The sequence below is a fragment of the Pavona decussata genome, unplaced genomic scaffold, assembly GCF_977016875.1.
Source record: "Pavona decussata unplaced genomic scaffold, jaPavDecu1.1 SCAFFOLD_143, whole genome shotgun sequence".
Classification (NCBI taxonomy): Eukaryota; Metazoa; Cnidaria; class Anthozoa; order Scleractinia; family Agariciidae; genus Pavona; species Pavona decussata.
In genome coordinates this window covers 1,597,938-1,623,600 of record NW_028145556.1, presented here as the reverse complement: position 1 = coordinate 1,623,600, position 25,663 = coordinate 1,597,938, and the positions used below count along the sequence as shown (strand labels likewise).

At 40.4% G+C, this 25,663-nt stretch overlaps 1 protein-coding gene across 1 annotated transcript in view; it reads right to left on the bottom strand.

The window, feature by feature from the left end:
* Positions 1-25,165, bottom strand: part of LOC146466535 (dynein axonemal heavy chain 8-like) — a 109,027-nt gene extending 83,862 nt beyond the window's left edge. Inside the window, exons 1-15 of the mRNA XM_085127027.1 lie at positions 24,392-25,165; positions 19,214-19,384; positions 17,591-17,795; positions 16,169-16,571; positions 14,810-15,145; positions 13,597-13,883; positions 11,803-11,855; positions 10,891-11,011; positions 8,843-8,971; positions 8,280-8,455; positions 7,398-7,482; positions 3,658-4,083; positions 2,066-2,415; positions 1,136-1,464; positions 299-591 (exon numbers count right to left, since the gene is read on the bottom strand). Of these exons, the coding sequence (XP_084983153.1) occupies positions 299-591; positions 1,136-1,464; positions 2,066-2,415; positions 3,658-4,083; positions 7,398-7,482; positions 8,280-8,455; positions 8,843-8,971; positions 10,891-11,011; positions 11,803-11,855; positions 13,597-13,883; positions 14,810-15,145; positions 16,169-16,571; positions 17,591-17,795; positions 19,214-19,384; positions 24,392-25,065 (4,038 nt within the window). The 5' untranslated portion in view covers positions 25,066-25,165. The remainder of the gene's footprint in view (positions 1-298; positions 592-1,135; positions 1,465-2,065; positions 2,416-3,657; positions 4,084-7,397; positions 7,483-8,279; positions 8,456-8,842; positions 8,972-10,890; positions 11,012-11,802; positions 11,856-13,596; positions 13,884-14,809; positions 15,146-16,168; positions 16,572-17,590; positions 17,796-19,213; positions 19,385-24,391) is intronic.
* Positions 25,166-25,663: the final 498 nt, after the last annotated feature.

The window sequence follows — 25,663 nt, the reverse complement described above, 5'->3', positions numbered from 1 at the left end:
CATCTTCAGGGTTTAATACATTACCTACAGAAAACAATTGTGATTTTGCCACGCCTGGTTTCAAGGCCTTTCTTGTCCAGATGAATGACGACAATGTTTTGAACATCTTTATGATGAACAATTCATTTTCAATGGCTCCACTCTTGATGAACCTTTATTTTAATACTACAAATTTCTAACATTAAATGTTAATAGGGTGAAAAAGATACTCATTTCACAAGGGAATCTCATTAAAGAGGACCCAGGGCCATAAGATACAAAGTTTCAAGCTCTGAAAAGTCACAGCAGCCTAACAAACCTTAGCTTCCTCATGTAGTTGAGTAGAATATCTCATTTTCCAGGCCACTGCAAATCCATGCAATGAGTCTTTGATTGGTGAAGTGTTCAAACACACTGAGCCAACCGTCAGTCTACCAGGAATCTCCAGGACATCTTGCTCTATTGACTGCAGCTTCTCTACCTCAAGTTTAAACATAGTTGTTCCAGGATCGCTTTCAACGAAAGCTTGATAGAGAGCGTGCATGTCATCCTTCCATAAAAAGTCGTAGCGACGGAACTTGAACAGCTGCCTTTCAACTGTTTGTTGGAGGCCTTTCAAAAGTGGTTTGAAAGAGAAAAGTGGAGGTTTTGTTGATGAGATAGAGCAAGGAGTATGAAATGAAGTATTTTTACCAAAGCATTAAAGTAAGTAAGTCAGTCAGTCAGTCAGTCAGTCAGTCAGTAAGTAAGTAAGTAAGTAAGTAGGTAAGTAAGTAAGTAATTTAGTGTCCAATAGGATACAAACGTCCTATTAAGTCTCTAAAACAAGTAAATAAAATAAGTCACATATTTACAGTAATAATCACTGCGTAACATGTATGATAGGTCAAGATTTTAGCAACGAAACCAACAATGGCAACATAATTTAACAATTTTAACAGCAACATTCATTGAGGCTTAACCCAATGACCTGTAAACAATTTTCCCACTGTGCGTTCAAGTAGATAACTTGTAAAAAATTATCTCCGTCAGTAGATTTTAGTGTGTGAATGCATTCAACAGAAAAGTAAGCACCATGTCGCAAATATCAATGGATATTTACAATGTTAGATGGATGTTAAAAGTAAAGAACTGTAAACTATAAAGAAAATAATACTTGTAACTGAAGAAGAGAGTTCTTCTATTGAATTGTTGACTTGCTGATCTTGAGCTATGGAGCGATGGAAAGATTCATTTACATCAGCTGCCCACCACATGATTGTCTTTGAGACATCAACTAAATGTGCTGCAACAAGCTGAACTCCATCCTGTATCGTCTGAAGAGAAGGCTTGATCACAATGTCTGGGATATTGAATTGCACATCTACTTCAAACTGCAGTAATCCCTCCAGATTGGTAGTATTCCAATCAGAAAACTGAGAGGTTAAAGACTCAGCATAATCACCAATCTCAGATCCCTCTTCAGACAACGCATCCAGTGAAGACCTAGACATGCACAAGATACAATACAGTAGATACTAGATGGCACTTGGACTCTGGATTCCACTTCACAAATTGAATCAATTACTAATCACAAATTAGGCTAGAAGAACACAAAGTTAATATTATTCATGTGTTTCAAATGTTAAACAACAGTTCTGCTGTGATAGCAACTCTCTTAGCCAAAGTAATGCCTACAGACTTGTTATCACATTTTTTTAGAACTTTTGTTCACCTTTAAGAAAAGAAGAAAAGAAATTATTTTAAACATCACTTAACAGTTGGTTCCATGTTTAGGCTAAAATCATAAGCTTGGTGGGCAAATTTGGGCCCTGAAATCACAAAATATGGAACTGTTTCTGACACAAGAATGAGTCTGTGTGTGTGCCAAATTAGAGCACATTCAGATAAATTTGGAATACAAGACCAAATCAGCGACTTACACTCTTTTGCCCCGGGGCCCTACAATTTATTAATCAAATTAAGTCTCGCTTATGCAAATGTTAACAAAGTAAGTTACGTACCATATTCACTAGTATAACAAGTAATGAATCACATCAATTCTTCTATTATGTTTTTTTTTCTGTTTCTGTATTTTGCTACGAACCTGGATGACTTCCAGCTTTCAACTTCAATTCCACTCTGCATTCTGCCCGGTGGCTTGACACAGTCACCAATTATGGAAAGAGAAGAAACAGTGCACTCCAAGACAGCTTGATAAACAAGACTACAGTAGTAGCCAAAGATGTCGCCAATGACTGACTCATCAGTCAGACCACTCACAGCTGTTGCTGCTCTTGTCCCAGGAGCAGACGACATGATTGTGCCAATCCTGGTGAGACGGGGAGTCAGTACCGGACCAGGTTTGTCCAGACCATGACTCATACTTGGTGTTGGGGTGATCAGAGGGCTTGCAGGCGAGGAAATACGACGCTGATTTGCAATAGCAATGACTTCCTACAAAGTGAAAGCAAGCTACAAATTGCTGGGTACAAACAACGGTATCATGATATGAGATACACACTGGCAGTCAGTAACATTACACAAGTGAGAATGATGTATTTTTATTATTCAGTCAATGACACAGGCATACTCGGTATAAGGAAATCTGAGTGTTCCTCTCAGGAGTTCAACCTAAGACCTTCCAACTACTAGTTCGGATGCTCTACCACTGAGCTACAGGAGACTAGTGGGAGCTAAGGCCATTAAACTAGGTTCATAGGACAAACATCCTGTCAAACAAAGCTAAGACCTTCTAATTACTAGTTTGGATGCTCTACCACTGAGCTACAGGAGACTCGTGGGAGCTAAGGTCATTAAACTAGAGTCATGGGACAAACATCCTGCATACTGCTAGGATTGAAATGTCAATGTGTGGCATAATGCTATGCACAATGGAAATATATGTGATGAAATATTTCAAGCCTAGTGAAGTATTTCCACCCAGGCCACAATAGTGGAAGGTGAGTGCTCTTACCACTGTACTAGGACTAGCCCTAGACTCTGAATTCCAAAGTCAAAATCAAAGTTCTTACCAAGAATTAAGCTATAAGAGCACTATAATTATAATGGATACCACACGTTTTTAGGAAAAGCCCTCCTGGACAGTTCTACAGCTTCATGAGAGATCATACCTCTATTTGATCTCTACCTTAAGTCTTAAGAAGGGTTAACACTTAAAAACGTACAACATATTGAGACTGAGGTTCTTTCAGAGCCTTCACATGTGGTGAGGTCTTCTTTAGTAAGATCTTTGTCTTACGTCACAGTCACCAAAATACCAAAATACTTCTTACCACTGATGCACATTGATGGGAGGGAAGTGCCCTTGCCACTTTGCCATCCCTGCCCCCTCCCCCCTCCAACTTTTCATCATGTCATATGTTGTTATATATCAACAATTGCATCAAGGAGTTCCAGAAGCTTTAATGCATTGTAGCCACATTAATGGGAGACAGGAGTATGGCTACAAATACTATTGGTCAAGCAACCCATGGACCTGCACATCACAGGAAACAGACAAGAGTACACATAGAGTCCCAAAATATGTAACGAACCTTGAAGACGTTCAACCCACAATGATTTTTGTCCGTTACAGTTGACTACATGGCTGTCACTAGTGCTGTTTGTTGTTAAATACATTCACAAAATTGCACTTAACTGCACTGAAGGTCACAAATATGTGAGCCATTTTGTTACCTGTAAAGAATTCTCCACTTCCTTTACCATCTCATGCAATCTGCGTCCTTGCTGAGACACTGCCTTACTTTCTTCCTCAACAAATTTGTCCACATTCCACACACGAGATGTTGCCAACTTTTTGTCAAACAGGATCACTCTTCTGATTTCATCAATCTTCTTCTCGATGCCTTCAGAGACAACCTCTTTTACACTGTCCACAACATCTTTGAGCCTGGCATTTGCAGAATGCACCTGGTGTAAATAAGCATCAATGTTCATACTGCTCCAGTTTAGAGTGGAGACACCAGGTTGAAGATAATGCAACACAGACTCCATGTGCGGAGTAAGCAGCTTGTACAAGGGTGGTGGTACTTCTTGGCACACTCTGTAGTAATCCTGAAGAACAAGCTCCAGTGACTGCTTATACATCTTAAGGCGTTGCTCCTGAAGAAAAAGGCATGTTAACAGGCATTTACAAATGAGTAACAAATACATGTAAAACAAGAGTGTTCTACAACAAGGTTATTTTTACTTGATAGGTTGGGATTTTGCTGTATTTTGGTCAAAACTGTTCCAAATTAACATTTAACAAAGGACTTTATTCTTTGATTTTTTCATGGTACATTGACACATTGGAACCTATATTCTAACATCAAATCACTCTTAGAGCACCAGCAGGAAAATATTAAGGGATAGGAAGTGTTTTCCCACACAAAAAGGTCCACAAGGTGACTTGGGTTTCTCCAGACAACTGGACTGAGAACCAGATTGACCACATCTGTGTGTCATCCAGGTTCAGAAGGTCGCTGTTGGATATCAGAGTAAAGAGAGGGGCAGACGTAGCTTCAGATCATCACCTTCTCATGGGCAGATGCCGGTTGAAACTGAAGAACTTCAACACTGGCCGAAAGAAGACAAGTTACAAATACAACATCGAGATGCTGAGGGTGGAGGAGACAAAGAAGAGGTTCCAGCTCACCATCTCCAACAAGTACCAGGTGTGAGCAAGTCTGTAAGAAAACGAGGAACACCTGAGTGAGGGGAAGGACCAAACAGTAGTTAACCAATTGTGGCAGGGTATAAAAGACACATGGAGGGAGACGTGTCAGGAGACTTTGGGAAGGAAGTCCAAACAGCACAGGGCTTATGCAAGTGTGGATACACTGAACAAGATTAAAGTCAGGAAAAAGGCAAAGGAGTGTTGAATCATAGCAAAACGAGAGTCAGGAAAGCAGACGCTCAGTCCAAATCCTACAAAGCCAACAAGCAGGTCAAACGAAGCATTAGAAAAGACAGATGGAACTTCGTAGACAGTCTCACTAAACAAGCAGAGGAAGCAGCAAGCAAGGGTGGCATGAAAGAGCTCTATTCCATCACAAGAACACTGGCAGGTGCTAAAAAGATCCCAGACAGACCTGTCAGAGCCAAGAGTGGAGAATTGCTCACCGACCAAGAGGAGCAGCGTAAAAGGTGGGCAGACCTCTTCTGGGAACTCCTGAACAGACCACCGCCGAGCGAGATTCCAGACAAAGCACATGCCGACACACTTTTGGAGGTTGATGAGAGCAGACCAAGTAAAGAGGAGGTCAAGAGAGCCATCAGACATCTGAAGAATGGAAAGGCAGCTGGTCCAGAGGACATACCACCAGAAGCCATCAAGGCAGACCTGAAAAACCTTGGCTGAGGTGTTATACAACCTCTTTGGTAAGATCTGGGAAACAAATGAGATACCAGATGACTGGAAAGAAGGATATTTGATCAAGCTCCCGGAGAAGAGAGATCTGAAGGAGTGCAAGAACTGGAGAGGCATCATGATGTTATCAACTGCTTGAAAAGTATTGAACAGGATAATCCTGGAGAGACTGAAAGCAGAGGTGGATGACCATTTGCGAGATGAACAGGCTGGGTTCCGGAAGGAAGGTCATGTACGGATCACATAGCCACCTTGAGGATCATTGTCTCTTGAGTGGAACTCTCCCATGTTTGTGGCCTTTGTGGAAAATGAGAAGGTTTTTGACAGCATTGATAGGGTAGTGTTGTGGGAACTGTTATGTCACTATGGCATCCCTGAGAAATATATTCTCATACAGAAGAGCTATGAGAAATGCACCTGTTGAGTTAGCCACGATGTAGTACTTTCTGGGCTGTTTGAAATGCTAACAGGAGTGCGCCAGGGATGCCTGTTGTCGCCCTTTCTGTTTCTGTTATCCATCAACTGGATAATGGGGCGCACGACAGAGGCAAATGGTGATGGCATACAGTTGGACCCTCACAACCCGTCTGGTAAATCTGGACTTCGCCGACAACATTGCCCTCCTCTCCCATGACCATCAGGGCATGCAAGCCAAGGTAACGCGGCTTGCAAAGATCTCAGCGAACACCGGCCTTAGGATCAGCAAATCCAAGACAAAGGTGATGGGGGTTAAGACCAGGAATGTAGATAACATCAAGCTGGATGGGGAAGCAATCGATGAAGTGGAGGACTTCACATACCTTGGCAACAACATCAGCAAGGATGGTGGGTCTGATCGGGACATACTGGCAAGGATTGGGAAGGCAAGAACTGTTATTGCAATACTGAGGCCTGTACGGAGATCAAAGGTGATATCCGGAAAGACCAAGTTAAGGATATTCAACACCAACGTGAAGTCTGTCCTCCTTTATGGTTTAGAGACATGGAGGGCAACCAAAGAAACCTCCAGTCCTTTGTCAACAGATGCCTGAGGTCCATCATGGGCATCCACTGGCCAGATGTCATAAGGAACGAAGAACTGTGGAAAAGAGCTGAAGAGGAGAGAATTGACACCCAGATAAGAAGGCGTAAGTGGGGGTTGTATCGGGCACACGCTCAGAAAACCAACAAGCAATATCATCAGGCATGCACTGAGATGGAACCCACAGGGTAAGAGAAGTCAAGATCGCCCCAGGAACACCTGGAAGAGAACAGTAGACAACGAGGTGTGCAAGGCAGGCTATACCTGAAGGGAGCTTGAAACGCTAGCCCAAAACAGATTGAGATGGCGGGCTGCAGTTTCCATGGACCTATGCTCCACGGGGAGTAGCAGGGAATAAGTCAAGTCAGTCATCAAGGAAGAACAAACCATAATTACGTTTCAGTGACTTATCCAAGATACACAGGAAGAATGTAAAAAAACTGCCCAATTTATTTCAAGTTGCAATCCATTTCCATCCCAGTCAGCTTCGACCAAACCTGATTAACACTAGTTTCTGTGCACTGGTGGGGTGATTGCTAACAAAACTGGAGCATTATTTTAATGATTCCGCCCTTCTCTTCTTCTAGAAATTAATCACGTTTTATCAAAACTTCATTAAAGTAAACTCATCAACAATAGATGAGCTTGGGAGCTGGTGCCTAAATGGTTGGCAGAGCCAGGCAGCAATCAGGCACAGGGAAGAAGGTATCCATGGCAATCCTGCAGGCGGTCACCACCAAAGGCACCATCACACTGAACGCAATTAGTGGAATACTTACCAGACCCGATAATTACCAAAGGGAGGGCGGAGAGGAAAGAGGCTGGAAAATAAAGCAAGCAAAATGACCTTTCTCACAGGCCAGCAAGCAAGCAAATGCAAAGCGAACCATGAGGCACCTCCAGCAGAGAGCTCAAAGGTTGCCCCCGAGCTGCAAAGAGAGAGGTGACCACTAAACAGCATTGTGTTGACTTTAACCTTGAATAAAATTACATTTAGCCACATTTTAAATGATCTCACATTAGCATGACCCAGTCTGCACATACCTGTTTTAGAACCTCCATGGCACTTTCAGGTAGTTGTATTCCCATTCTCATCAATGATTTGCTTTCATGAATTAATTCTAGAAGCCTGCAAAAATGTTGAAAATATAACAACAAAATAACATGTAAAACTTGAAATAGAAAGCAACCAGGATTATTATTTTCACTGCTCTAGGGTTAGGTGGTGTACATAATTTAAATTATGTATTCAAGAAAACTGGACAGAAGAGGAAACCTTGGAAGACCCAGGACATGGATGACATCAAGCAATGGATGTGAAGGAATAAATATAGAATCACATTCCAAAATCAGTTCTAATAAAAAGATAGAACCAAAACAGTTATCTGAATTCCTATGGTCATCCCTTGTGATACTGTCAGTAAGCCTAAGGGCAGCAAGTGATTTTGCATTGATGTTTTCAGTAAACCTAAGGGCAACCAGCAATTTTGTGTAGACTACCACACATTGAATTCAGTGATAAAGATGCAATGACCAAGTGATAATGATGTGATGAAGTGCTGTTCAAGTTGGCAAACCATGTCAAACAAACTTTCCAAATTTACTGAGTCTATTGAGAGAAAAGACATGCTCTGCATTCCTGGAAATCATTCAGAGTGACACATAGTATATATTATTTAAGCTTTGGTTGGAAGAGCAAAAAGAGATTGAGTTAGAAATATCTTCATCAAAAGAAATATAATACCGTATAATACAAAGTCATATAGGTCCTCGATTACTGTTCAGGTGTTCCAGTCTTGAAAAAGTGCACTTAAGCAATACCATAATTTAATATCAAGCAAACAAAAGGATTCAACAGCATGTCTTTATGCATGTACATTATAAATAAACTCTTTAAACAAATTAATGTTTTGATCAAGGTGTTACCTGCCATCAGCATTGACCAGCAGTTGTCTTGTTTCTGGATGATAAGCAAGCAGCGAAACCTTCAAACCACTGCATGCGCTGTCAACACGAGACTTCCACAAGCTGAGCCAGAGGTTCTCAAATTTCACCAGAGCCGTAGCAATGCGGTTGTAAAACTTTACAATTCGACCAAAATCCTGGTTGAACAAAAAATGTCATAATCAGATCATGTAAAGCAACCTGGAGCATTCCAATCAAATATTGACTGACCAAGACAAAACCAATCATTTTTATCCTTGCTCATGGGGCTACATTCTGGCTAAGGAGGCATTTCTTTGGGAAAGGATTCGTCGGTACCTTTGATGCACCATAATCCAAGTGATCTTGGATGAAAAATAAGGATTAGGATTTTTCCCAAAGAAACGTGCCTTAAGTATCAGCATGATGATTATGACACCATGATAATGAAGGTGATGATGGTGAGGATGATAACTATTATGAAGGGGAGGGGGCAATTATTCAAGGGTGGGTGATTTTGAAGGACATAAAGTATATTTCAGAATCATCCTAGTGTAGTTTCTCACTCGATATGTTGTTATGAACTTGTTCTCTTTAAAGATTTTCATGGGATCTTCAATCTTCTTCAGTAGAGCTCTTGACCAAGTTATTGCACCAGCAACAAGAGGGGAATTGCGAACAAGGGGTGGGCTCTCCTACAAGAAAAGAAAAGAAGTGAATATTAAGAGCAAACAAGATGCCTGCTATACTGGCATTACGCGTGATGCTGGGGCTGATTCATTTATTCCAACTGTATGCTTCGCCGATTGATAAAACTATCCTTGCTAATGGAATAGTTTGAGTCACGACGATCGCGTTATGTTGTTTCCCTTGTGTTACGCAACTTAGACTTTCACCGGAAATTTGTGAAATTCTATTACGATAACGTAAGCTTCTGAATGACCTCTTTTCAGTCTCGCGTCGTGGTCTAAGACTGTCAAACAAAGCATGATTCGTTTGCCGTGAACTCACCAATTTCCACCGTTTTAAATGTCGAGTGCTTCTTAGAAGTTATTCTTTCGATTTGCCGCTTCAAAATGGTGAAATTGCTGTTTGAAAACGGCACAGTTGAGTCCAGAATATGTTATAAACAATATGGCGCCACAATTTAATGCAGTTTTAATGAAGAAATCAAATGTGCGTTGACGTCACACAGGTAAGGGTGAGTGGGTCCCCTCCCTAGCGATATAAACAACAAGAATGGATTTTGATTAGCCTGCTGTTGTTGAAGACAATCAGAACAATATATCCCGAGTAGGAGAGGGGAGGGTTTAATGAATAAATTAATGTACCGATTTGTAGCTACGACGAAGAAAAAAAAAACAAGATGCCTGCTACACTGGCATTACGCGTGATGCTGGGGCTGATTCATTTATTCCAACTGTATGCTTCGCCGATTGATAAATCTATCCTTGCGAATGGAATAGTTTGAGTCAAGACGATCGCGTTACGTTGTTTCCATTGTGTTACGCGACTCAGACTTTTACCGGAAATTTTTGGAATTCCATTACGATAACATAAGCTTCTCATTGACCTCTTTTCAGTCTCGCGTCGTGGTCTAAGACTGTCAAACAAAGCACGATTCCTTCGCCATGAACTAACCAATTTCCACCGTTTGAAATGTCGAGTGCTTCTTAGAAGTTATTCTTTCGATTTGCCGCTTCAAAATGGTGAAATTTCCGTTTGAAAACGGCACACTTGAGTCCAGAACATGTTATAAACAATATGGCGCCAAATTTAATGCAGTTTTAATTAAGAAATCAAATGATGCATTGACGTCACACAGGTAAGGGTGAGTGGGTCCCCTCCCTCGCGATATAAGCGACAAGAATGGATTTTGATTGGCCTGCTGTTGTTGAAGACAATCAGAACAATACATCCTAATAGGAGAGGGGAGAGTTTAATGAATAAATTAATGTACCGATTTGTGGATACGAGGAAGAAAAAAAAAATCGACCTGTTTTTAGACACGGTATGCCCCCTCAGGGCATCCCGCGTAATAAACAGTATTTCTGGGGGAAAGATAGTGGAGCTAGTTCTTCTGGCCCAAAGTTAATCTTGAGAGGTCAAGCCTGGGTTCCTACATTCATGTTTCCTTACAAACAGATTGTGCATGTGTTCAACATTATCTCACTCATCCTGGTCAGGAATATTGTTATTTGTTGGTGGGAAAGTCATGATAAGCTAGCATCCAATCCAGGGAGAGTAGTGTTAATCCTTGGTATGAGCAACAAAGATTGAGCCATTTGGTTCCTCATGCAGTAATCAGCTACTTGGCTAAAAGCTACCAAATGTTTTTAAAAGGATTCACCATAGCCCCCTCTACACAATAGAAACAAAGTGTACAAGTCGCTAATTACAGTCAACTCCCCTTATTGCGGACACCATTGGGGCTGTGAGTTAGTGCCCTGAATAGTGAGAGTCCGTAATAGTGGGAATTTATTCTCAGCCAAACATCTGTAATTTATTTTTGCCGGTGATTTAACTGCTGTCTGTATTATCGGGGTGTCCGTAATAGCGAGGTGTCCACAAGGCAAGAGTTGACTGTAAATAAACCTGTAAAGATTTTACTTACCTTTTGGCTCTCATAGATTTTCTGTACAGTTTCAAGCTCAGTTTCAAACCAGCCAAATACTTCAAGGAACTTCTCTGACAACACAGCCCTGAGACCTGGCCTGTTCATCACACAGTTGAAGCTACATAAAGGCAAGACAAGAAGAGATGTTTACACTACATGTATAAACAATAAGCAAAAGGTGCACAAACTGTTCTATTCTAAATGAGGCACAGCATCTCAGCACTGCTGAGATGCTGTGCCTCTGCTTATGTCACACATCTTCCCATTTTTGAAATTAGGAATAAGCACTTCTGAAATTAGCACAGACATAAGAAAAATGGCAAAAGGTATTTTTCCTGTGCTTGTGATGCTTATGACAAGAGGGGGAATACAGCTTGAGTTCCACCTTCTTGTGTTAAGACACGTGCACTTATTAACAAGCTTCATATCCCTTAATTAATTATTTTATTTTCATACATGTATAAGGGGAGTAGAGCTGTCCATAAAGGCTGTTGGCAAGAGATTTTACACAGTTGTCACATGTTTTGACCCCCAGCTACTCTGATAGAAAAGCAGGGATGGGGCAGTCATAAGCGCACTCGCCTCCCACCAAAGTGGCTCAGGTTTGATATGCAGTGTTGGTACCAGATGTGGGTTGAGTATGTTGTTGCTTCTCATCCCTGCTCTGAGGATTTTTCTCTGGGTACCCCGGTTTTTCTCCTTCCACAAAAACCAACATTCCCAAATTTCAATTCGACCTGGTAACAGTGGATGAAAAGAGCCACTCTGTGAAAGCCACTGAAATTATTTTTTTTTCTTTATTTTTTTATTATTTTTATTTTTTTATTTAACAGAAAACAACAGAAAACACCAAAACCCACTTTCCCATGTACATCACCAGTAAGTGACAAAAGTGATTGGCCTTTGTACCTTGTAAGGATATCCAGAGCTCTTCTGATGTTCAATTTCAACTGAAAAACACCCTAAAACAAGTGAAAAGAATACAACCATGTATTAATGTTGTTATCACTGTCAAACCAATTCAACATAGACAACACATGTAATTTACTTTACCCTACTAAACATAAAGCACCTGAGGCCCTCAATTTGTTGGGAAAACAAAAACTTTCCATGTCAAACGAAAGGATTTTTTCATTCATTCCAAACTTGCAATCTCATTGGTAGATTAAAAAGCTTATGTGATGCTGGCTCCTGTGAGCCAACTCGTCAATGCAGAAGAAAATAGTGGCAAGGTATAAACCATTGTTTGGTTGGCCCAGGACTCAAAATATAAGCCATAAAGGCTTAATTAGGGGCCTAGCGGCCATTATTTTTTCTGCATCCCATGCCCCTTACACTTTTAGCCATTTCCCTCAGCAAGATTGAGCTCCTCGAATAGTTTTTGTATTTTGTAAGAAAGTTTTTATTTTGAAAATTGCTTGGAACCTTTGGAGTGGTTGGCTTTTAAAGGCAAAAAAGAAAAAGAAAAAAAACGTTCTCCATTATCTCGGGAATTGAACCCGGGACCCCGGGGGGGGGGCACTCCCCTATATGAGCTATACGGGGACGTGCCGCTGGATAGGGTACATGGTTTTTGGCGTCTCTGTCCTGAACAGGGTATATAATTTGAAGCCAGTCTGTCCTGGACCCGTCCTAGACAGGGTATGGTTGCAAGACTGTTGTCTTGTATTTGGGAATCCGAAATCAGAGACGTTAGTCAGTGTATTTATTTTAGTGAACAATGCTTCACGTCAATTGAGTTTCCACTTAAGGTTCACCGCTGTTAATGCGAAATTTTGGGATTTTTCGCCATCACTTCTAGGAAGTGTATTATTTTATCTGTTGTGATTGGTATTCGCGTTTCAATGCGTGGAACATCACGTCCGGTAAGTGACAGTGGGCCTTTAAATGTTATTACTATTGCCAATAAACACTTGTGTAAGACAAGAGATAGATGTTGTCCTTAGTCCTAAATAGGGTCTTAAAAATTATAGAGGGCGCTGTCCTACACAGGGTAGGTATTTAAGGTCATTTTCGTCCTAAACAGGGTCAGGGTTTCAAACCCCCAGCAGCACCCCTATACCTAAACATGGGCCAAGTGCCCCCCCCCCGGGCCCGGGACCCTTTGCTTCTAAGTCAGTGTGCCACGCCACTACACAACATGTCCATGACTCCTGAAGGAGAGATTAATTTTTGTATTTTATGAGTTATTGAGGGTGCCAAACTATATGGCACCCGTGGCGCTACAATTTAACAGTCAAATTACTTTGGACCACCAAAGAAGAGTACACAAATGAGCAGGGAAAACCCGCCAGACGTTTCTCCGTCATATTTTCTCTTTCCATTTTGCATGAAATCCCTGTTGACTTGGGTGATACCCTCGGTCTTGAGCAGCTTTCAACGAAGCGATTTCAGTCACCAAAATAACAACTTATGAAGACTATACACATTGGTTGAGTGTTCTTTAGGCTATTTCTTTTAATTTCGAACTTCAAAAAGACATGAATTTTTATAATTGAAGGAGGAGAGAACCTAAAGCGAGCCGTGAGAGTATGCCACATTTCAAAGTTTACGACCAGTGACCGAGTGACATTTCCCCACATTACGATAATTTGTTGACTGTGTATGCATGAAAGTTTACGACACATTATGATAACTCGTTAATTGCACATGTGCGCATTCACAAGTTAAAAAGGGAAGGACCACCAACATCTTTAGATATACCTTGAGGTAATTACAAATGTAGGTCTCCATCCGCTGCACACCAGCCACAAATCCTGTGTACTGCTCCTCAAATCTTTCTTTGTCTTTGCCTTCTACATCAAGGAATGTGTCTGTTGTAATGACAGTCTCCAGTGGTGACCGAATAGAATGCATAACATCCTGGAGAATACTAGAAATGCTCTGTAGCTCCATACCAATGCTGTACACTTCTTTGACTTCTTCATCTTCATCTAAACTTTCTACAATGCTTTTCAACCCACCATCGGGTCTGCCACTACCAACAGAACCTTCAACAGAAAAACCGCAGCCTAGTTAGATGTCAGTTTATGGTTATTTTTGGTGTTTTTGCATAATTTTACAAACGGCATCAACAACCAAGGAAGAAATTACAGCGGAACCCCATTAACACGACCACCTTTGGGCCATGAAAATAAGGTCATAATAACAGCTGAGGGTGGTTGGATTAACAAGGTTGTACAACTAAGGAAATGACTGGAGTTTCAATTCATTCAGCACACAAAAAAGTGGTGACAAAAACGAGGTGGTCATAACGGGTTTCACTATCAGTAATAACCAGCAGTTAAGTGTTGTACAGTACAAGACAAAATTAATATTAAGTATGTCTGCCATCACACAGTGATTCAGGCTTGCAAATAATTTTCCTTTCTTCAAAGAACATAATTACAGCTGTACACGAAAACCTTCATGTCTTTAGTCGGCCAAAACATTGATTAATCAAAACAAGTAAGTGACTGATAAATACATAATAAATAAATGGGAATTTAAGTGGCCTCCACAGAGTGGCTCTTTAATCTGCTGTTTCCAGGTCCAACTGTAATTTGGAAATGTTGGGTTTGGTGGAGGAAGGAAAACTGGAGTACCCAGGGAAAATAATTCTCGGAGCAGGGACAAGAACCAAAAACAAACTCAACCCGGGTCACATTGGTGGGAGACGAGTTGTCTCGTCAGCTGAGACAAAATAGCTAACTCAGGTGACACACAAGTAAAATTAATTTTCCATTAGACTTGAAAATGAAGCGAGGATGTCTTCAAAATGTAGCCTCTTTTTGCTAATTTTTATGTTAAATTGTTTCTCCAATCCTTACTTAGAAGAAGTGATTTAGAAAAGCATTTAAATACAGGGTGTATTGAAAAAAAAAATCCTTACTTATTAGAAAATTAAGGATGTCCCAATAATCTAACAAGACTATACCTTCTGCAGGATAACTGTATTCTGATCCACCTTCTACTGACACTCCTCCAGCCTGGGTTACATCACCTGTCATCACCTTCAAGTGGGCATCACCACCCAACAGATCTTCATCCAGAGACATGCTACTAATCACGACATCCCTCTGGACTCGTGGCAAGTTCCTCACATCATTAGCAAGCTTAGAAAACTGCGAGAGAGTGTGAATGATGTCAATCATGCTACGAATGTGGTTACAAAAGTTATCCAAGTGTGCTATGATGGATTCCTCATCGGTAAATGCAATACCACTGCTTCCATGACTTGTCAGACTTTCATGATCGGCCTTCATTCTTGTGCCTGTGTGCAACAATCCAGAATGCAGTAAGGTAAATTCCATGTGCAATCCAAAGGATAATTAACAATTGAAAGCCTGTTGGCTCACCAAAGCTGGTACCTAAATCATATTTCAATGGAATCACGTAGTTCATTAAATCTACTATGAGACCATGGGCGGGATTCTAGTCCCTCACAGAGTTCTCTAATATTATAATGGTAAATTTATCACACTTTTTGCACCTTTCTTTTTAATGCAATTTTCTACAATAAATGGGTCAGTTACTACTGGCAGCAAAACGTGTCCTGTCTAACTGTCCCTAATAATTATTTGTCCTTGCAAGGATTCACAAGACCACATCCACAATGAAATGGGAGTGAAACAAGTGTGACCTTCTATGCACTGCTCTATCTAGTCCATGTTACAAGGGCATGGGAACCTCAACTACATGTATATGTGCTGTTAGGGGCTCAAAAATGAGAATGCAAATTTTCTTGTAGGTGGATCCCAATAACTTTACAGTTGTATACTCAGTATCAAAGCATTATCACATGACATTATAAATATCAACAAAAACCAATTTTCAATTAGCGAGCATCATAAAAAAACTGCACAATCAGATGATTGTTGGATATTGGAATTTTTTCATAAGGTAATCATGTTTGGAAACCACTAACAAAATACCTTTCCTTTTCAATGATTTTGTTTTTCACTCACTTTTCCCCTCACGATGGGAACCGTAAACTTAAATTCTCAGGAAAACATAATGCTGTTCGAGTCCACCATTTCTAGAGTTAACCCTTTAAGGCCTATAAGTGATCAGCACCAAATTTCCCCTTTTAATATCAATGCTTATTCAACCCCTGAGGTCATGAGAATTATGGATATGATCAACCAAGGTGATTTTTTTTTGTATAAACATGTATTTTAATAACTTCTCCCCAGTACTTTAATAAGAAACATATAGGGACAAGATAGAAGAATTTGTTCTTTGACATAATTTAGGGGTTAAAGGGATAAACAAGGAGCAACCTGCATCAACTTACTTTGTGAAAAGGAGAGTCTTATGGGGCTGCCAACAGCACTGGGTGACATTAGATTAGACGTGCTGTTGGTAACAATAGAGCGCTTTACTGCTCCAGGCTGAAGAACACTGGGTGTCATAGATAAGGTGTGTGATCCGCCCAGACCATCCCTTAAGCTTCTAAGCATATCCCGGTACTGTTTTTGCAGTGAGAGGCAAACATTCAGGCGTCCAAGGAATCCATCATCATTAGCAAACAAGGCGTCCTTTCCTTTTCTCTTTCCTTTTTGTTTAGTTTGCTGGGTGATTTGGCATGAGGCAGATTCCATTTCCTCTTGAACCTTACTCCAAAGTTTGTCTTCCTCCATTACTGTTGTGCTTGATTTGATATAATGCCTTGCTGCCAACACTAGCTGATTGGTGATCTACAGTATAGATGATATCACGTTAAAATTACCAGGGCCCGAATAAATATAGTTTCCCAAGAATTTTGAGTCTTTTTTTCAGTTAACGCATCTTTTTTGGAAAGATTTCCAGAGAAATGTTCAAGATTCCATTCATATGCCTGACATTCATTTCATTCTTGGAAATACTTGTTATGCATGACGTAGACGGACTGTAATACTACACCGCAGCCTGGGGGTACTACTCCTCTAGGTGAGCTTAGCCCATGGAGTGTGAACCCTCCTATGCCCTGCAGACGCAAGACTTGCCCACCAGATTGCGAATGTTTGGTTTTATCAACTGAGTTTGATAAAATAATTTAGCAACCATAAAGAAATTTGACAGCTGACACTTCAAGCATAAGCCCTTTATCAGCGGGATTCGCTCTGACAAAGGGCTAACCCTCAAAACGTCAGCTCTCAAATCTCTTTAGAGTGGCCAAATTACCTTATGTTATCACAACAAATAAAAAAAAGATCCCTGCAGTTAGTATGCAATGCAATTGGGAAAAGAAAGCCTGAAAAAAAAATTCAGGCTTGAACGGGATTGTAACCCATGTCCTCTGCAATGCCGGTGCAACGCTCTACCAACTGAGCTATCAAACCAACTGGGAGCTGGTCTATTGTGAGTTCATAAATCCTGTGGAGAATGAATAAATGAATGTAAATAATTATATGAAACATTTTTTTGCTTCTTCCATCCACAGTTCAAAATATATGTTTCATATATTTACATTCAGTTATCACCAGTTTCTTAAGAAACTAGCTCCCTCTACCACATTACTGCCAGGCCACAGCTGTTTTCACAGACCCCTGTCTGTACTGACAGGCAAAAACATCAACATTCTCTCCCAAAATTCTGTCCTAAGCACATCCATTTTAGATCTTTGTAAATTAATAGTCAATAAAAATCATCACTAAGCACGCGAAAGAAAGTCCAGAAGTGTGCAAGTTATCCAATTTAAGCCACTCAATTGTTGACAAAAACCTTATGTTCTTACCTTTGAAAACAAGAGTCCAAGGTAGCCATTCCTGGCATAATACCGTGAGATGGCGTCCATCTGACGCACACTTGCCATCAGTCCCGGCAGGGTGTTGTTACAGATGTTAACAAGGGAATTTCCCACAACTAACTGATCAAAGTACTTATAAAGTGACTCCAGGTACTTGACTTTATCCTTTGTTTCATTAAAGGCATCAGTGATACTAAATGGATAGGAAAAGACAGCTGTATCTAGAGGTGATGTTTAAATATTATTTTAGCCCAATCTAGAACGGGCAAGGGGGGTGGATTATGCCCGCAGCAACTTTGAACCTGAATGAGCTTTTAAATATTTGAGCAAATGCCCTGAAACTTTATGACTTTTTCAGAAATTTATCTGGGAAAAATTTGATTTGATGTGGTCAGTTAGTGTTCATAGACTTTGGTGTTACCATGGCAACCAATTTTTGACAGGCAGTTTTTTTCAGAAAATAGAAAATCTTTTTTTTAAAAAACGAAGAAAAATCACTTTTCTTCTAGTAATTTTTATTTTTAGCTCATAATAGTGTTCCTCTATTGGTTTTGATTAATTTTCGTTCAATTTTGGCACTTTCCTGAAGTTTTGGGAAAATCCAGAAATCCAAGATGGCCATTATTTGGCAATCATGACCTTATTATCACATGATATGATGTCTTCACTTGGCATTGTAGACATCAAAGGAGACAGCAACATACTATCTCTCCTCCAAGTCTCACTGTCATAGCTTTTATGCTCGCTAAGTTATGGAAGGGGGACACAATCCCCACCCACCCCCCACTCCCCACCACCGGCCAAAAAGCGAAGGGTTTTATTTTTTAATAAATAACAATTGAAGAATGCAATCCTAATTTTGTGGTGGTTGCCCTAGCTCTGACTCTTTCATGCAGAAATTTGAACATTATTGGTGTCAGGGCTGCCGTATACATGTACACGTAGCTGCCCCTTTCTATTGCTTTTTTCAAGAGCCTTAATATTTCCAATGGAAATTCAGGGGGCATGCACCCCCTCCCCTACCCCACAAAGAAAAAAAAAACCCTTGAATGCATCTTCATATTCTTTGATTACTGTTGAAGTTATAGTGAAAGAAAACATTAAAATGGTACATGAATGGGAAAAGTTTTTCATAAGACTAGACATTGCTTATAATAATTATAGCACTTAAATGTACAAACTGGCAGTTATGCAATTTTCAATTACAGTGGAACCCCGGTTTTATGATCGTTGATCTAATGATACTCCTGATTTAACAATCAACATTCTGCGTCCCGGCAAAAGTTATTTATAAATCGGGAGTTCGTTTACAACGATATCCCGATTTAACGATATGATTTTGCTGTCCCCTTGCCATATCATAAAATCGAGGTTTTTCAATTTTGAAATATATTGAATATTTAGTATTGTCAGAAGATTTAGGCCGCTACTTGGAAATTGAAAATAAATGTACATGTAAGTAAAAGACATACAGTACAACAGTGGGATACATGTATGACCTGAGCTAATTTCTTAGTGGAGGCAGTGCAATATCTCTAAAGCCTATTAATGAAAGCTGCAAACTTGAACCGCTAATTGCACATTGTAACATAACCAAGGATGTAGAATTACCTGGCATCAATAGCTTTCCATCGTTTCAATACTTTTGACTTGGCAGTAATAAGAACAGCAATCACACCTTTACAATCTTTACCCTTTAACTGATCGGTGACACTCGTAAGAAGTTTCTGTCTGCGTTTCCACTTGTCCAGCTCACTTAGAGGGCCGGCAAATGGGTCAAATCTGGATTGAGAAAGACAAAATTTTGCAAATGTTAGGTATACATGGACTAGCTAGCTACCTATTCCAAGACCCCAGTGCCCCCCAACCTGGTGGGTGAGTACGTTGCAAATGGACAAGGGGGTTTGTTTCTAAAGAAACTACGATGCCTCATTGGTGGGGAGTAGAAACGAGTGTTTGGTTTATCAACAGGGTTGAGAACTTAACGTAAATGGCCACTGTAAACAAATTCCAGTGCTGATGTTTCCAGCGTTAGCCCTTCACCAGAGTGAATCCAAACAAATGCTTGGTTTAACAACAAATTTGATAATTAAAGGTAAATTGAAGGTCTGAGAGCATAACCGACTTATGTCGAATTTTTGCCTGGCTTTCAATTTCGCTTGGATTTATCCGAATTTTGGCTCTCCCTGGTTTTGAAAACATTTCGCGGTTTTACACTCGTGGACAAAACTCCTTGAGAAAACCAAACACGAACAGAACAAAAACCACTTGCCTACTTCTCCCTCCCACCCCCTCCCCCTATGCAATGACAACTGAACACAGACAGGCAAAAAACCACTCACTTACTGTTTCTCCCTTCATAATTCTACCACAGTTACTTCTCCCTCCCCCCCTCCCCCTTATGCAATGTTGATGTGGGAAGTGATGCTTGCCAGGAAACTGTTCGTGACCCAAAAGACAACATTGAGTCAGGGGGAGGGGGAGGGGGATTTGATAGTTTGCTTGTCTACAAGTGAACGCGCTTGGAAGGCACAAGCCGTGTTTAGTCGCACCAGTTGTTGTTTCTATAAGTAACGTTTGAGATGATATCATGGTTTGCTTTTGCGGGTTGTATCAAGCCCAAAATAGATCAAGGCAGTCGGGATGAACAACTTGCGTATCGTACTGGCTAGTTGGTTTCGCTTTTGTTTGGTGAAATTTGTAAACGCACGACATCTATGGATCTTTTGAAAAGTTATGAAATTGACAAATGCAGTTCACAGGAACTGGTCAAAATGTTGTCCAAAGAATCCCTCCTTGGTAGTGATGACTGTGCCGTGGCGAATTTTTCAATTCAATTATCAAATCCCGTGGGAGCATCAGAGACAAATCCCGCCATGTGCAAGGTGTTTTGCAAGCCTTAGTTGTGGTTTGCCAGGCTTGAAATTCGGTATGTAACGATTAACTTGACAATTTCAAGGCAATGATTCAATAAAAGTACAATTACCGTAGTTATTCGGTTATAAGGCGCACTCGGTTATAAGACGCACCCCAAACTTAGCAATTTAATCAAGCTAAGTTCTCAGACTGAAAATAACGTGAAAATACTCGGTTATAAGACGCACCAAACAATTGAGAGTTAACAGAAGGATCTGATGAATCTGAGAACAATTATCCTTACACAACTGGCATGTGAAGTCTTTTTGTTAACGTAAACAAAAGTGAAAAAGTCACACATTTAATGATATACGTAAAAACAAAAACTAAAAGTTCACACCTGTAATGATAATAAATGATAATACCGGGAGCAGAACAGTCCCAGTGTTGTCATGCGGCTCCGACAAGCAAAGTTTCACGGTTACTCTGACAGTGAAAGCAAACGGCGAAAAACTCCCACCGAAAGTCATATTCAAAGGTGTTCGGCAGGTGAATATCAACACGCCACCAAGGATGCAAATTTCAGTGCACAAGAAAGGCTGGATGGACGAAGAAGGTATGTTTTATCTCCACACTGTTTATTCAGAGAAGGAACTTTTCGAGCGAGCGACAAAGACGATTCTCGGAATTCGAAACTGTGTTGTTGTCATGGATATCATGTTACTTAGCACGTGCTGTTAAGCACGTATGCAAATTTTCATTTGTTTGCTTTTCTCTTTAAGTCGTTTAGTATTCTAAAGGTCTCTAAAGGCAGTATTCTTTGTTTAATTCATAGGAATAAAGGAGTGGATTAGACGCAATCTTCGCTACACCGCAGACCAAAAAGCTCTCTTCGTCTGGGATTCGTTTCGTGGTCCCTTGACGGAGGCCGTAAAAGATCTTCTGGCCAGGCGAAATGTTGACGTCGCCGTCATCCCTGGCGGACTTACACCCGTATTGCAGCCCCTTGACAAATGTATTAACAAGCCGTTTAAGAACAAGGTACGCTCTCAATATCAGGCTTGGATGGTGAACGGTCCGTTTACTTACACTCCGTCGGGGAAAAAGCGAGCGCCGAGTAAAGAACTTGTTCTACAGTGGATACACAAAGCTTGGCAAGAGATACCCGCCGATTTAGTCGCCAACTCCTTCAAGTCCTGTGGAATTTCAAACGCTATGGACGGTACCGAGGATGAAGCTGTGTGGGAAGAAGAAGGAGCTGGAGCTGATGAAACAGACGACCAGTTAGAGAACGAGTTCGACACCGACAGCGAGCAGGAAGACTAGCCGAGACTAGACGAAAAACAACAACCACCACAACGGCTCTTTTCAGAGCCACCCCGGTTCTTTTCAGAACCACCAAATCTATAAAAGTCAATGACCAACAACAAGTGTCTTTTTCTTGTGTTTTTTAAACTGTAAGTTCTTCTCAAATTGTGATCTTAAAATTTTGTTACGTGAAAATACTTGGCTATAAGACGCACCCCAATTTTAGCACTAACTTGCAACCCAAAGGGAGATTTTTCTTGAAAAAACCGTGCGCCTTATAACCGAATAACTACGGTAACATAGATTTTCAACGGTTACCACCGACTGCTCGTGAAAAGAATAGATAGTCAGTACCTTTTAATAGAACTGCTGTTAATCGTTGTTAATCGTTGTTAATCGTTAAAATGGCTACATGTCTTCCTGTTAATCGTGTAGAATGCTGGTATTTTGCGTTATCAAGAGTGATATGTCGACAAACGGGACAAAGCTGGATTTTACGCCAGGAAATGGACACATTTTCTCTTGAAGAATGTAACTGTTTACATTTCTGGCATTCCTGTCACGTACGTAGTAGTTTGTAACAGAATCAAATAAAAGCGTGACAGCATTCTTTTCGTTGCTCCCGCGAAAAAGACCGCTTTCCTGTGCCGAGTTTCAAAGACAACGAGCGTATATTGAATACAAGTATTTAATACTCAGTGCATTGTCCTTTTGGCCATCCAGTGTCTATAATGTTACCGATATATCTTGACAAGATGGTAAAATTTCTCAATGGCATTAATACGAAACACAAAGCGGCGTGAAAAAATACTGGACAATGGTTTTCAATTGAATTGCAGTTCACATGCAAAAGTTTGGACAAATCCGAGCTACGTCGAAAAACGGGCTGACATTCGACATAGGTCGGTTATGCTCCCAGCCCTTCAATTGGAATATGGAACAAATATATCTTATTCTATGGTTTTACAAATAAAACGCGTGGATATTTTGCGAGTTGCGTAGTATTTTTCCAAGCCCTGGCAAATAAAGTCAGGAGAACACGCAAAATATAAGGCCATAATACACTGTAATGCCCCGGTTTGACCGGTTTACGACAGAGGGAATACAGACAAAGACATTTCACTGGCTTTCTGTGTTGTTTATGTCTTTCTCACACGCCGATTTACTGATGGACAGATACATAATGCCGGGTGTATTTTAACACTCTTTCTAGAAAAGAAAAGTTAAAATAACAAAATCTTTTTGTAGTGGAATAATAAATCTTTTATTTGGTGGTTTTACATATAATACGCGCAGACATTTTGCTCATTGCTCCTATTTTTCCTTGCACTGTTGGGGCTCGGAAAAATACTACGCAACTCGCAAAACATCCGCGCGTTTTATATGTAAAACCATCGAATAAGATATATATATTTTGCGCGTTCTCTTGACTTTATTTGGTGAAATGACATAATAGTGGAATAATAAAAAGCAGCATTGCATTTTACATGACATCAGTGAGAGTATTTGTGCCAGAATGAGACTCTTGATTCGGTTAAGCTACCAAGGTATGACCCCGTGCCAGTACGAAGGTCTTTAATACCAGTATCACAGGTGTTTGGTTTTGTCAACACAGTTGATAAGTAATTTGACCACTGTAATTTAAGAGATCGAAGTGCTTACACTCAAAACATCAGCACTTGAATCTTTACTGTGACCAAATTACCTTATCAACTCTGTTGATAAACCGAACATTCATTTCAACTGCCACCAACGCAAGCACTACAGTTTCTTCAGAAACTACCCCCCTCATCCATTTGAAATGATGAAGTGTATATGACGGAATTTTTTTTATTTGTTTGGTCAAATCATCATGTTGTTCTCGTGGGAAAATAAAAGAAATCCTTATCAAGTTTTCTTCCCTGCATTTGTGGCATATAAAAGTATCAATTTTCACCTCTGGTTGGGTACAACACCATGCAAGACAGGAGACTGGGGAAAGTAGGGCTGTGACATCAACACAGGAATGCTAGCCTTGCAATTTCTCTATTCCTCAGTTGTTTTTCGTGTGCGGAGGAAGAAAATATGAATGGGATTGTTGTATACTCAGAACGAAACAACCGGGGAATAGAGAAAATGCACGACTAATACGTTACAGCCCCACCACACACACACTTTATTTCATGACAATGCAGGGTTTACAATCTGGCAGCCAAAGGCTGATGTGGACCTGCGTAAAGTAAACTAAAGAATTTACAAAAACAAAAGATATGTAACAAATTGTGTGTGAATCCCCAGTCTCCCATTTTGGGTGTTAATGTAAGCAACTGGAAGTGAAATTTGACAGCTTTTATACATCTGAAACGGGGAAAAAAGGATAAGGAATTTTCTTTCATATGAGAACATTAAACAAATTCTGTCATAGGCACTTTTAAGAAACTACAAAACAATTTAAAACATACAGCTGCTATACATATTTATCTGACATGATCCTGAACTGTGGAAAGTTAATGAAAATATGAATGGCTCTTCGTTCTTTTCCGTTATTTAATTATTAAAACCTTGGCCCTTGGAAGGAAATCTCACCCAATCGCCAAACTAAAAGAAAAAAAAATTAATAGATGTTGTCATTACTTAACGTCCTACCTTTCCTCCAGTCCATCAGTCAAAATATTTTCTATAGTGCTTATCCAATCCAAAACTAAATTCTCGTATTCCTGCAAGATGGAGGGATTGACCGCAGCAGCTCTGTTTTGCTTAAAGTCGGACATGACTTGTGATTCTGGTTTCTTCAAAATCTGTTGAGGAGCGATCGTGGCGTTAGCATACTCCTTCAGGGTATTAGAGTATTTGTCGATTTGGTTCAAAAAGTGCGATACATCTTCTTCTGAAGAATGGCCCCAATCTTTCTGCGCATGCAAAATTGGAGAGAATATCTCAGAAAGCAAAGAGCTGAAATGCACGAGAGGGTTCTCTTTGATTTCGCCACAGAACACCTCCTTCTCCACGCACGTAGGATCGATGACACGCTCCAAATTAGAACGGATGAAGTATAAGCAAATCGCCTCTCCATCCATGACTTCCTTGAGCTTTGCACACGAGCTAGCAACGCTCATCTTCCTGGGTAAAAGACTGTTTGGGTCAGCTTTAGGGCAGTAGAAAAACAACTTCTTGTGTCCTTCAGGAGCCAAAAAGTCATTGATGTAATCGAGAGTTGACTGTTCGGCCATAAAATCCTCCAGCATCGTTGGGCTGTCATAGGCGCCCACATGAAATGTTTCTTGCAGCTTTGTAGCAAACCACCAATGCCTCTCATCCATTTTCAGCTGTTTAACTGTATTTCAGCTGATAAACCGAGGTGTCAATGTTTTGCATCTCGCAGAACGAAATTTCCCTCCATTTTGTTGTCATTTGGTAGCCAAGCACTGGGCCACAAATTCCCGGATGTAAGGGTGACAATTGGCCCCTTTGGGAGTGGCGTAGGGTGCAACAAAACCGGAAAAAAAGTGAACGGAATGAAAAAGAAAGAAAGTACAAAACAATAGGCCTTATCACGGTTTTCGACGCCATTTTGACGGGTAGGCAAACAGGCTTGAAATAACAGTGTTTGTATGGAAATCCGATGTCAAATAATTTTCATAAAACATCGCTTCTGAAAAATTCATGAATTGGAAACTTTTGGCACTAGGAAAAGGATTTTAAGAACGAAATTGGAGGGATGTAGCTGTGACAGAAAGCGTGCAGACGTGTTTTGAATTTTCCATACATTTCCCTGTATTTTTTCCAGCGAACTATTTTTAGTAGCAGCTCACGGCTCGTTCGCTATACAGACAAATGTATGGAAAGTTCAAAACACAACTGGACGCTTTCTGTCACAGCTACATCCCTCCAATTTTGTTCTTAAAATCCTTTTCCTAA